The following is a 12,706-nucleotide window of genomic DNA, read 5'->3' on the forward strand; positions in this document are numbered from 1 at the left end:
ACCTACAAAAGAAATCAGAAAGACGTTTTCAGCCTTGCTTTCTCTCCAGGCCACTCCCTTTCTAACCTTCCCTCCCAGTATACCCACTTTATATTCATAGGTTTCTGCACTTCTCCTTGTGGCTGTTCTCACACTAGTCCCTCCTCTGGGAGTGTCCTTTTCCAGCTTCTCCACCTAAGCACTCTTCAAGATCCCAGCTCAAATTCTACCTTCACTAAGGGGCTTCCCAGATTCTCCAGTAAAAATTATTCCATGTGTCCCCAAGAGGGAAGAAAAGGAGGAGGATAAACAAGTGTTTATTAAGCACTTGGTCTATTTTGGATACTTTGCATATGTCAGTTAATCATGTGATGCAGGTTTTACTCTATTTTACTTGATAAAGGTAAGATTCTGAGCAGTTAACCAGTCTGAAGAAGGTCACAGAACGAAGTGATTGTACTGGGATTTCAACCCGGACAGTCTGACATTAGAGTACAACTTCCCAACCTGCCACATTTAGTCTGTTTACTAGTGCAAATCCACTCTATTATGGTGTTTCGCTTGTAAAAGGTTTTAGTTAAAGGTTTGCGACATTGAATTCTCTTGCTTACTTATTCCAGTACCTGTGACAGGATTCTCCCTGCCTTAATCATATAGGAAGTGAGTATATTGGGGCTGCAGTTAGCCAGGTAGAGAGCCTGAAAAACAATCAGACATGGCTGCCTCCTGAAGTGTGGGCTTCGTGGATATAGTTAGCAAAGGCTAACAAATCCACTGCCAAGGATCTTGGAAGAGTTTCTACCTCCCTAAGGAGGACGTTGCACTATATTCACAAAATTTTAGAATGTTAGAGCGGTAAAGGGTAATTAGGAAATCACCTAATCCCCAACACTTTTAGTTGTGGGCCCTTTTGTTTAAAAGTGGCTCTTTCTGTAAGTATATATATATTTTTAACAAGTTGAGATAATCTGTAGGGATAGCCATCCTCACAAACATAAACCCGTAAAACTGGAGCCCAGTTTGTGAAAGTCCAACCCCCTTATTTCAGATAAGGAGCCTTAAGTTCAAGTCTAGTGATAACCAGGGCTGCCCTGTACCTAACTTCGTAAGGCTCCAATCCCAATGCAGAAGTCATCCTTATGCAGCATTCCTAAGGGCTGCTGTGGACAAAGCATTGCAGTAGTTGCTATGAGGAAGACAGCTATGAACATACCCAGTCCCACCCACTCAGGAGCTCACAATTGCGGCTACAGAGGAACCTTGAGACAAATGACACACACGCTTAACTGGCTTGGAGTTTCCAAACAGACGGAGACAGAAGTCACGACCCTGGCCAGTTCCGGGGCGGGGGCGGGAGGGCAGGAGCAGACCGGGTCGGACCGAGGTGGGAAGCGTGCCCAGCGGGGCCACGCCCAGGCCGGCTTGGGGCTTAGTCAACCGGGAAAACCCGTCGCTCCGGCCGAGCTGACCGCTGTCCACGAGCAGCAGTGACGAATCAGTCCGCCCATCCTGCGCCCGCCGCGGGGAAAAGCCTCCGCCCAGCCAGGCGGAAGGGGCGGGGCTCACGGCGGAAGTCCCACCGCCCTTCAGGTCACGTGGAGGGGCTGAGCTCGCGCGCAGGTGAGTTGTCCGGGGTCCGCCAGGAGCGGCTCAAACCTCAGCGCGCCGCGCACGCCCACGCCCACGGCGCACGTGGTCATCCCAGGCCCGGGAGGGACCAGCCCTGTGTCCCGCGTGGAGTTGGACTCAGGAAGGATGCGGGCTGGTTCCGACTGAGCGTCCGAACCTGGGGACCGGCCAGGCTCTGGGGAAAGCCGGAGCGAGCCCGTCCTCGGCAGCGCCTCGTGGGGCGGAGGCCCCCGGTGGCCCTGCCCCCGGGCTGGGGTGCGGTGGCGGGAGGCTGCCGCCAGCATTTCACAGTCCCCCGCGGCCTTCCTGTTTACCCTCTGACCGGAAGCTGTCCAGGAGGCATCCCCCTGAGCCCCTCGCGGGTGGACCGTGGGAGCGGGAGGAGGGAGGGATGGGCCCCAGGGAAAGCCCAGCGTCTCTCTGCTTGTGGGTGGGCCGTGGGCTGAACCCCTCCTCTTGGCTCGGCAGGAAGCATGGCGCTCTGGCGGGCATACCAGCGGGCCCTGAATACCCACCCGTGGAAAGTTCAGGTTCTGACGGCCGGTGAGTGCCCCTGGGACCCGAGCGGGGCCAGAGGCGGCTGATTGGAAGGCAGGCGCTTGCCCCGCCCCCTCACTTGTCCCTCCTATCCAGCCCCCTTGCAGAGTTGGCGTCTCGTCCCAAGCTGTCTCCTGTCTGGCTGGGAGGGTGGGTCCACGTAGGGAAGGGATATGCATAGTTGGTCTAGCTGTCAGGTAGGAGCTGAGGAGTCATCCCTCACGAGAAAGGCATTGGCCCAGGAGGCCTTACCTTAGAAAAGTAATCGCAACACAGGGTCCTCTGACATTGTAGGGTGTGCAAGTCACGGTCACACACATTGTCCCCACAGAGCTCTGTGATGAGCTAGGACTACTTGATCCCCATTAGGTTACAGAGGTAATAAGTGTTTTCCTTAGTATTTTTTATTGTGAAATACATCTTAACACAAAAGAACGATTAAGACATGTAAGTACACTTTCAGTGTCAAAACTGGACACTCCATGAGTACCCAGCTGTGAGACCCCCAAGAGACAACCACTGCCCTGAGTTCTGTTTATATCATCCTTTTGCTTTTCTCATGGTTTTACTACCTATGTACCATATCCCCAAACAATATACTAACCAAGGGTTTATTTTTACTCCAAATCCTGTGATTAAGTAGCAACTTCACAAAGATAACCCAGTGACTTACCTGCATTTGTTACTGTTACCATTTTCGTTTTGTCGATTAGCTCATGTAAAGGAGGCATGGAGATAAGTTATTATGGGGGAAGAATCATAAGGAGTGTGACTATGGGGCAGCACAAGAGTGATCAGGTTAAGACGGGGGGTTACCATGTTTAGAGGAAGGGAACAGGATTCTAATGAGGACATGGGCTTCTGAGAGGAAGACTTGAAAGGTGGGGGGAGTAAACTGAAAACCAGGATGGAACAGCGGTCCTGTTACTAGAATAGCTTCACATCAGCACTAGACACCTCATTGGGGAACTGTCCAAGAGGTGGATTCTTTTGCCCTCCGGCCCCTTTCCAGCCTCCTGTGCCCAACCACCCTATGTCCTGTCCTCAGAGTGTCCGTCAGCCTGTATGACTCACCTGGCTGCGTGTGTGGTGACTCATGCTGGACTGTGTGGCTGTGATGGGAACTGACACTCTGGGCCCTTTGCCCAGCCTCAGATTCCCTCAGGGCCCCTAGCTGCCGGAAGGAAGGTTCCCCTTCTTGGCCATTAAGATAGGGAGGGGGAAAAAGAAAGGAAAAGAAAAAAGAATAAGGAGGGAAGGATAGTCCCTACTCAAGGCACCTGCAGCTGACCAGGGCAGAAGTTGGAGCTCCAAGGGGCCCAAGTGCAGATATGTAGCTTAATCATGTACATACTTGTCTGTCCGGGCTACAGCCCTGTGGCTCCATACCTGCAGTCTTTCTGAGGCAGTGCCAACAGCTCAGCCCCGAAGCAACCTCTGGGTAGCACTTTTCTCAGGCTTTTCCAAACCTTTCAGACTTCTCTTGCCTGCTGCTCAGTTGGATCAAACAAAAAGGAAAGCGAGGAGGTGGAAATTGCTCACCAAGTTGCTTTTAGATCCCAGCACAGTAGTTCCTAAACAGTAGAGATTTCAGACTTGGAATCAGAAGACCACGATTTGAATCTCGGAGCCATAGCAGTTAGTCGTAGCTGCATGAACAAGTCAATAAACCTCTTTGAGCCTCAGTTTCCTCATTTAGAACTTGAGTTTAGTTATATGATTTCACAGAGTAAGTGTAGGGATTATCTCTGTGAAGGCTTTAGAGACTTAAAACTGTTAATAAACTTTAAGGCTCCAGGGATTGGCCTGGAGTGTTCTCTGAGTGTTGGCAACCCAGGCACAGCAAGCTAGTCTTTTTAAAAAATATTTTTTTTCCTTCATTTTAGGAAGGGAGAGGGAGAGAGAGAGAGAGAAACATCAATAATGAGAGGATCATCAATCAGCTGCCTCCTGCACGCCCTCTACTGGTGATGGAGCCCAGCACCTAGGCTAGTGCCCTGATGGGGAATCAAACCGTGACCTCCTGGTTCATAGGTGTACGCTCAACTACTGAGCCACACTGGCTGGGCAAGCAGTTCTTTTTATAGAGGTATTTGGGTTGGGTTTGTTCCACTTGCCAGAAACTTTAACATGAGCTTTGGCTGGGTTACTCAGTTGGTTAGAGCGTTGTCCTGATGTGCCAAGGTTGTGGGTTTGATCTCTGGTCAGGGCACATATAAGAAGCAACCAATGAATGCATAAATAAGTGGAACGATGAATTGATGCTTCTCCATCTCATTCCCTTCATCTCTTTAAAACCAATGCATTAAAAAAAATCTGAACATGGACCACTATCTTAGCCTTGGTTCTCCAAAAAGCAGAACCTGAAACTTCTGTGCAAGTACTTTATAAGGGCCCATGGGGGAAGGAGGAGGGAGAGCTGACTTAAGGACACATTGTTAAATTGGACACTGCTTAAGGCACCCAGCTGCTCAGTCCCTTAAAACTGACTGGGAAGCTCTTTGAAATGCCTCTTAGGACTACATAGGTGAGTAGTCTTTTCTGGAAGAAAGGAGAAACCTTTACCCACTAGCTGCCAACTCATTGGTTAAAGCAGCCGTGGGCAAACTACGGCCCGCGGGCCGGATCCGGCCCGTTTGAAATGAATAAAAATAATAATAAAAAAAGACCGTACCCTTTTATGTAATGATGTTTACTTTGAATTTATATTAGTTCACACAAACACTCCATCGATGCTTTTGTTCCGGCCCTCCGGTCCAGTTTAAGAACCCATTGTGGCCCTCAAGTCAAAAAGTTTGCCCACCCCTGGGTTAAAGGTTCGCCACGTGGGATGTTAATGCCCATTTACTACCAAATTGCACATGCACGGTCCCCAAGTAGAGCATCCACAGTGCAGCCCCCGATGTGGCATAGGCAAGAATCTATCAGGTTGAATTGCTGTAATGGCTGGAATAAGATAAGTGAATCAAGATCTGAAATGGTTCAAAAGAAGTGTCTGATAACATTCAGTTTGGACCAAGCCAGAGTCAGGAACAGGGCGGCCTGGGCAAAGGTCTGCTGTGTTTTGCAGAATTTGAGTCTGCCTTCTCCCATCCTTTCTTAAGGGCCTTTCCTGTCCAGAGGACCCAAGGCCCAACTCCATGCATCTTAGCCAACCTGGGCCTGCTGTGGGAGCAGCTGAGCTTCTGCGGACACTGGTTTCCCTGGAGTCTGAATTAAACCAGGATGTAAGAGCTCATCCAGTCCAGCCCCTGATATTACAGAAAAGGAAACTGAGGCAAGGAGGCGGACATGCACTGAGGTTCCACATCATCAGTGGTAGAGCTGGCGTTAGAACGTATGGCGCTTGCCAGTGCACTGCCCTGTACTTGAGACTCCTGGGGACTCAGGATGCTGAGTGTAGCCCCAGCTGGTCTACACTATAGAACCCTTTTTTTGGTCTCATTTTCTAGCTGTAGGATAGATAGTCCAGGTCAGGGGTGGGGAAGACATTCAGACCAATCCCAGAGGATGCCCTCTCCCCTTTCGGCGGGGCTCCAGCTCCCTCTGGGCTCTGCCAGACCAAGCCCCTATGCCAGGCAGCTATTGACTTGTTGGAGGCTTCCGTGGAGGAATGAGTCAACAGCACCTCTGGCCCCACACCGGCAGCTCTACCTGACAGCTCGGGTCTCCTGGACGCAAGGACACGCTTCCTGCCCTTCATGCCAGCTTTCTGCCCCCCAGCCTGTTCTCTTCCATTAACACTTTTTTTCTTGCCCCTAAGACTCCATGCACAAAAGCCAGGAGAGGAACAAAATAGAGAACTTACTCTCACCTGGACCTAGGAAGAGGGGGTAAAACTTGGGGCTTTTCCACTAGTGGACAGAGGAGTGGTCCCAATTACCTCTGTGCTCAGAGGCAGCCCGCCCCCCCCCCCAAACCCGCCCCCACTCTGCTGAATCCGGTCTCGAGTGACGGCATGAGAACTGGCACCTACCCAGGGGTATGATGTCACGCCAGTGCCAACGTCTGCCTGCTGGGCTCTGTGCCCAGCCTAGCTTTGGGGCATCACTGGCCAGCAGCCCCTCACCCTGCCCCATCAGGGCTCAGGCAGTATGTCTCTGCAGGCCTCCACCCCCGACCCCCTGGGGCTAGAGGCCAGAGCACGGGGAGGGCCAGACCAACCAAATATGCCTAAAAGGGCTCCCACACCTGGGCTTGGGTAAGATGGAATACGGAGTCTGAATGTCAGCCTTTCCTGCCCAGTCACTCGGACCAGAAGTGTAGGCCTTGCTCTGTGCGGGGACCGAAGCCACAGACCACCCTGGAGTTGCTGAGGCCCAGGGGCCTGATAATTTGTGGGCAGAAGGGAACCTCGGTCCTGTCCTGTCTGAAATGGACAGAACTGGCAGGGCTACTGAGCTACATACCACCTCTCCTGCTGCTGCCCTATCACTCGGGGTGTCTGGGGTTTGGTGTGCGTGGTTAGGGGCCTGGAATCAATCTCTCTCAAAGGCTGCTCGACTACGGGGCTAGAATTGGGACTTTGGTTTTCATTCCTGCTCTGTCTTGAGCTTGCTGTTGACAGTGGGCAAGCATAAGAGTGGAAACACACAGCTGTCTCTGTGACAGTTCCTTTCCCAGGAATCTCGCTTCGCTCCCCACAGGTGACAAGGAACAGGTGGTCTCACATTCTAGGGAGTGAAAAACAGGAGTATCTGAGATGCAGGCTTCCGGGGCCTGCTTCCGGCAGAAGGCAGGAACCCCCTGCGAGTGGCAGCCACAGGAGCCTTTTGGCGCCCTCCAGCCCCGATGGCCAAGTCTCAGCCTATTCTGGGAATTCCCTGGCCCTCCTGTTCCTCCTCGAGAGAAGGCCTGGGTTCAGGCCCCCAGCTCCACTTCTCATCAAGTCCCTCTTCTCTCAAAGACAAGTGGATGTGGGGCCCCTACCTCCCAGACCTTTTGTGAGGACGGAATGTGTGAGGGCCCTTTGTAAACTCTAAACACCTTGCTCCAGGAGAATGTTAAGCTGTCAGTCCTTTCATTTAACAGGCGCCTGCCTTTCTGTCCATCCTCCTGGGACTTCTCAGGGTCGCTCTTCCCTTTAGGCATGGCCACAGTGACTCCCTCCCCGGCCTGGGGGTGCAGCTGGTGACCCTGTTGTCAGGGAGGGGCATAGGGAGTTAAGTGCTAACTAGGGGAGCAAGCCTTCAGTTCCACTGGTCCTCACACCTTGAGCCCGACGTGGTCCTTGGGCTAGACTTCAGAGTTCTTTAATGCCCTTTCCCAGAGTAGGCCTGTTTGGGGCAGTACTTTTGACGTTTCTCCTTGCTTTACTTTCTGAGCACCTGCCAGGGGCTCGGTTACGTATGGCTGAGGATGAGAGAACACAGATGCTAGGCTCCTGTCCTTGTCCTTTGGCAGGTGGCAACTAGTCATGTTCTGGGAAGGACCTCCACCACTATTGGGGTTTCAGGGAGAGGAGAGGCAGGGCTGTCTTAATGGGTGTGCTGAGACCGGCAGCCTCGGTCACCTACAGGTGTCCCAGCTCTAGCTCTCAGCCTTGCCCGGCGGCCTCTGACGAGGCTGCTCAGGGGCAGGGCTGTGCAGAGGGTGCGGGGGAAGAGCAGTGAGTGTGCAGCCAGCACGGACGTCAGAGCCAGCTCCCAGCCAAGGAAAGGGTTGAAGGATGTGTTTGCCCAGTGCTAATTGAGGGCACAAGGACAGTGGTGGCTACGGGGCTGGAGGGGGACTCTCATTACTCCGTGAGATGGACAGGCGAGCTGGAGATCATACGGTCACTCCCAAGCAGCCCTATATATATAAGTGTATTTGCTAGAAACCATCACGCCACCATAGCTGAAGGGGGGCTCTGTAAATAGTCTTGGACTCTGGTATGGGCATCTGACAAGGGCTGCTTAGAGCTGGGTATCCGTGCAAGCGAAGGGAGGGGCGGGCAGGAAACGGGTATAGAAGCTGGGGGAGAAATGGCTATAATACCTATTGCCAGCTCAGTCTGAGATTGTGAGTGGGGAGATTGGGTTTACCTGATTGTGTTAAGAGTTGGCCAGGACTCCTCTCTATGGGGACTCTTACCACCTCAGCCAGTCATCTTCCTAACCGGGGCCATTTGAACACTCATTCTTATATATATATATATATATATATATATATATATATATATATATATATATATATAATTGATTTTTACAGAGAGGAAGGGAGAGGGAGAGGAAGTTAGAAACATATATATATATTATTGATTTTTACAGAAAGGAAGGGAGAGGGAGAGGGAGTTAGAAACATATATATATATTATTGATTTTTACAGAGAGGAAGGGAGAGGGAGAGGGAGTTAGAAACATCCATGAGAGAGAAACATGGATCAGCTGCCTCCTACACACCCCACACTGGGAATGTGCCCACAGCCAAGGTACATGCCCTTGACTGGAATCGAACCTGGGACCCTTCAGTCCGCAGGCTGACGCTCTATCCACTGAGCCAAACCGGTCAGGGCAAACACTCATGTTTTAAAAAAGAGTTATTCTTGCTGTTATTCACAACTGGAGACCCCAAGACCAAGGTGAAGGACATTGACCAGGGTCTTGTCTTGGGCTTTGGGGAAAAACCAGGGTTCCTCACCATTCCACACATGGCCTATTCATAGTGTGGTGTCCTGGAAAGAATACTGTTTAGTAAATCAAACCACCTGGTTGTGCCTTGGCTCTGCCACTTACTGGATATGTGAGGTTGCAGGCCTGTATTCCCATACCTCTAAGTTATGTGGAAGGCCTTTCTGATTCTGACAGGTTCTCAGCCCCTGGCACCTTAGATTTCTCCTTCCTCTAGCTTCAGTTTCTGACTCTGACTTCACTTGATTGCTCAGTGCAGAGTTCTCGGGCCTGCCCTGCTCAGGGCTGCTCATCACAGTTTCTAACCGTACACACATGAGGTGTCACCATCCTTGGGAGAGGAGAACTTGGAGGCAGCAGCAAGGGACTGGCCAGAACAAGCCCTTGGACCCAGAGTGCCAGAGTCTCATTCAGTCAGCAGGCTTATCCAGCTCCTTGGAGTGGCAGCCCATCCGGGAGGTGTCCTGACAACACCTGTGTACCCTGCACAGGGTCCCTGATGGGCCTGGGTGACATTATCTCACAGCAGCTGGTGGAGAGGCGAGGTATGCGGAAACACCAGATTAGCCGGACCCTGACCATGGCCTCTCTGGGCTGTGGCTTTGTGGTAAGTTCGCCCGTAGCAGGGCTGCTGCTGGTCTGTTTCCCTTGGCCTCTCGCACATCTGCGCTTACCTGAGTGGATGCTTGTCCTGGGATTTGGTTTCTAATGCTTGGGGGAGGAGCTGTGTGCTGTAAAAGCCAACTGCTTCCCTCACTGCATCCCTGCCCCCTCCCTGGGGTTTACTTTCAGGGCCCCGTAGTAGGAGGCTGGTACAAGGTTTTGGACCGGCTCATCCCTGGCAGCACCAAGGTGGATGCTCTAAAGAAGATGCTGTTGGACCAGGTGAGCAGAAGGAAAGGGAGGTTGAGAAGGGTGAGCTGCATCGGGACAGTGGGGTTTAGGTGCTCACAGCATTTTCATTTCTCTTCCCTAGGGGTGCTTTGCCCCGTGTTTTCTAGGCAGTTTCCTCTCACTGACAGGGGCACTCAATGGACTGTCAGCCCAGGACAACTGGGCCAAACTCCAGCGGGTGAGTTGGGCAGGTGTGGGGCAATCTCTGGCTGTCCGGCTGGCATGCCCGGGGCAAGGAGGCAGGCTTCATGGGGATAAGACAGGTGGATGTGCAGGGAGAGTCCCAGCTCTGGAGGAGAGGGGTGAGGGAGGGGTGAGGGAGGGGTGAGGGAGGTGTGGTGCAGATACGTGTTCTTTGCACAGAAGTCTGTGTGATAGGACTGGGAGGCAGGAGCTGCATGGAAGTGCAAGTAACTTCTTCCTTCTTTGTCTCCTTAGGATTATCCTGATGCCCTCATCGCCAACTACTATGTAAGAGCTGGCACCTCCGCAGCCTGTGTTCCTGCTTCCTTGAGTCCAGAAGTGCCCAGGGATTGGGGGTGCTCCTGACATAGAAACCCCTTGGTTGGGATTACTCTCTCATTCCCAGTGCGGGCGGCACACTCCGAAGCAGTCACCCAGTTGTTCGGCTGGTTTTTGTTCACAGCTGAACATGGGCCAGTTCTCATGGGGGTTGGTTGCTGGTCAGAACTTACTAGGGTCAGCACTGTGAAATGGCCCATTTCACTCGGGATGGGGTCGGGGAGTGGAGGCAGCCCCCCAACATTGACCTTCTCTCTCTTGTAGCTCTGGCCTGCGGTGCAGCTAGCCAACTTCTACCTGGTTCCCCTCTATTACAGGTATGACAGTTCCCTGCCCTGCCCGTCAAGGGAGAGCCGCCTTGTGAACAGTTAGAGATAAAGAGATTTTCATTCAGCCTTGAGCTACTTTTTTTTTTTTTAATTTGTTTTTTTGTTAATCCTCACCTGAGGATATTTTTTCCATTGATATTTAGAGAGAGCGGAAGGGAGGGGGAGAGACAGAGATACATCGATGTGAGAGAGACACATCGATTGGTTGTCTCCTGCATGCGCCCTGACTGGGGCCAGGGATGGAGCCTGCTACCAAGCTACATGCCCTTGACCAGAATCAAACCTGGGACCCTTCAGTCCAAGGGTCGATAGGGGCAAGCTGGCTGGGGCTTGAGCTACTTTACACGCCCCCCCCAGAATACTCTGCCCTGACCAGAGCTCCTAGATTCCTGAGTATCTTCCCACTGACCTTTCATCTCAGGGAGGGTCCTGCTCCATAGCCATTGGCTCATCCCACCTGAGCTCTCCACCCTTGCTGCAGGGACAGTACCTAGGTGCTACAGCCTAGATTAGACAGAAAGGTAGGCCCAAGAGCCATATAGGTGAGTTTAGTCCACAGGTCGGGTTAGTCCACTGCAAAATATTATTTTACCCTAATAATAAAGGTAGTTGCTGAAACTACAATTTAACAAAGTTGAATTCAAGATGACTGGTTGAAATTATTGGAAGTGAGGGGGCTTTGGGAACAGGGAAAAAATACAAAACTCTTAAGAGAGGACATGGTCAAAATATGCATGAATAGCATAGCTAAAAGGGATATAGACTTAATGAACCAAAATTTAAACATGAGGGTCCTCGCAACCGTCTTTGAAACTAAAGCAAGGTAAAATAAAGAGAAGAAGGCACTTTCAATGGCAGATAGTACGTTTTGAAGACGAGGTCTGCTCAGCTGGTACAAGGTGCAGAGGTACGTGTGTTTAGAAGGAGCCTGCACAGGGGCATGAACAAGAGCCACGCAAGGCCAGATGGCTGCTGAGGGCATTTCACTTCGAGGCTCTTGTGCAGGAAACAGCTCTGGGACAGCACGAGCCCTGAGCTGGTTGTCCTCTGGTCTGAGCCACACACCCCTCCGTAGAGGGCTAGAGGAAGGAGATCTGAATGTGGATGTTCTCAGAGCTAACACCTCCTCTTCCATCACATTCTCCTGTCTCTCCCCCTTTGCTGTCTCCTTACCCATCCTCTTCACGATGCCATTCCTGTTCCTTAGGTTGGCTGTTGTGCAGTGTGTTGCTGTTATCTGGAACTCCTACCTGTCCTGGAAGGCGCATCAGCTCTAAGCTTGCCTTGCAGTGATGCAGCTTGACCCTGGAATGGTCAGATGACCTCCTCAAAGTGGGCACATCAGTTTTCATGGGGTTTGGTTGCTGGTCAGAACGTAATGGGGTCCGCACTATGAAATGGCCCGTTTCACTCTAAAGTGTGAACGGACTCCTTTTGAATTCACTGAAATCTTTATTGTGGTCTGTGCCCGCCACACGATAGACAGTCCGTAGTGTTGGCTGGACCCTATGATCTTGGCAACTTTAGCTTATGCCCATGTCCTGGCAAATGCCATTTATCCCCACTCTTCATTGATACAGTTGTTTCTCCAACCATTTCCAACCCCAGTGTAGCTCCAGTTCTTTGGGGATCCCCTCAAACTCTTTACGTGGTACTTCCATAAATATGGAATTGGTACCTCTATAAAAATGTCATCTGGAACCTGCAGAGGCCACGAGTAAGACCCAACAGAAAAATACTAGGGAGCCAATTTCTAGAGATGGAAAGAAAAGCCTAGAGACCGCCAAGCTGTCTTCACAGACGAAGACAATGAGGTCCATCGAAGTGAGGACCTGTCCACAGCACAAGTTAGTGGCAGAACAGAAACTTGAACCCGTGTCCTAGGGGTTGCACTTTTTTGTATAACCCCAAGTTCACATGGTGGAAAACCCAATGTCCAAGGTGACGGTATTAGGAGGTGGGACCTTTGGGAGGTGATGAGGTCATGAGGGCAGAGTCCTCACAGGATTTGTACCATTATAAAAGCTGCCTGTGAGGATATAGCAAGAAAGTGCCATCTAACCCATTAAGCAGGTCCTCAGAAGACACCAAGTTCATTGGCACCGTGATCTTGGACTTCCCAGTCCCCAGAACTATGAAAAATAAATGCTCATTTATAAGCCACCCAGTTTTGTTTGTTTGTTGTTACAGCACCTCCAATGGACT

At 51.4% G+C, this 12,706-nt stretch overlaps 1 protein-coding gene across 1 annotated transcript; it reads left to right on the plus strand.

The window, feature by feature from the left end:
* The first annotated feature begins 1,563 nt into the window (after positions 1 to 1,563).
* Positions 1,564 to 12,664, plus strand: MPV17 (mitochondrial inner membrane protein MPV17). The gene is made up of 8 exons (XM_081101173.1): positions 1,564 to 1,599; positions 2,077 to 2,151; positions 9,248 to 9,363; positions 9,549 to 9,641; positions 9,733 to 9,828; positions 10,089 to 10,121; positions 10,437 to 10,489; positions 11,709 to 12,664. The coding sequence occupies exons 2-8, from the start codon at positions 2,082 to 2,084 to the stop codon at positions 11,776 to 11,778; spliced, it is 531 nt and encodes a 176-aa protein (XP_080957299.1). The 5' UTR covers positions 1,564 to 1,599; positions 2,077 to 2,081; the 3' UTR covers positions 11,779 to 12,664.
* Positions 12,665 to 12,706: the final 42 nt, after the last annotated feature.

This window comes from Myotis nattereri (assembly GCF_964212035.1).
Source record: "Myotis nattereri genome assembly, chromosome: 10".
Lineage (NCBI taxonomy): Eukaryota > Metazoa > Chordata > Mammalia > Chiroptera > Vespertilionidae > Myotis > Myotis nattereri.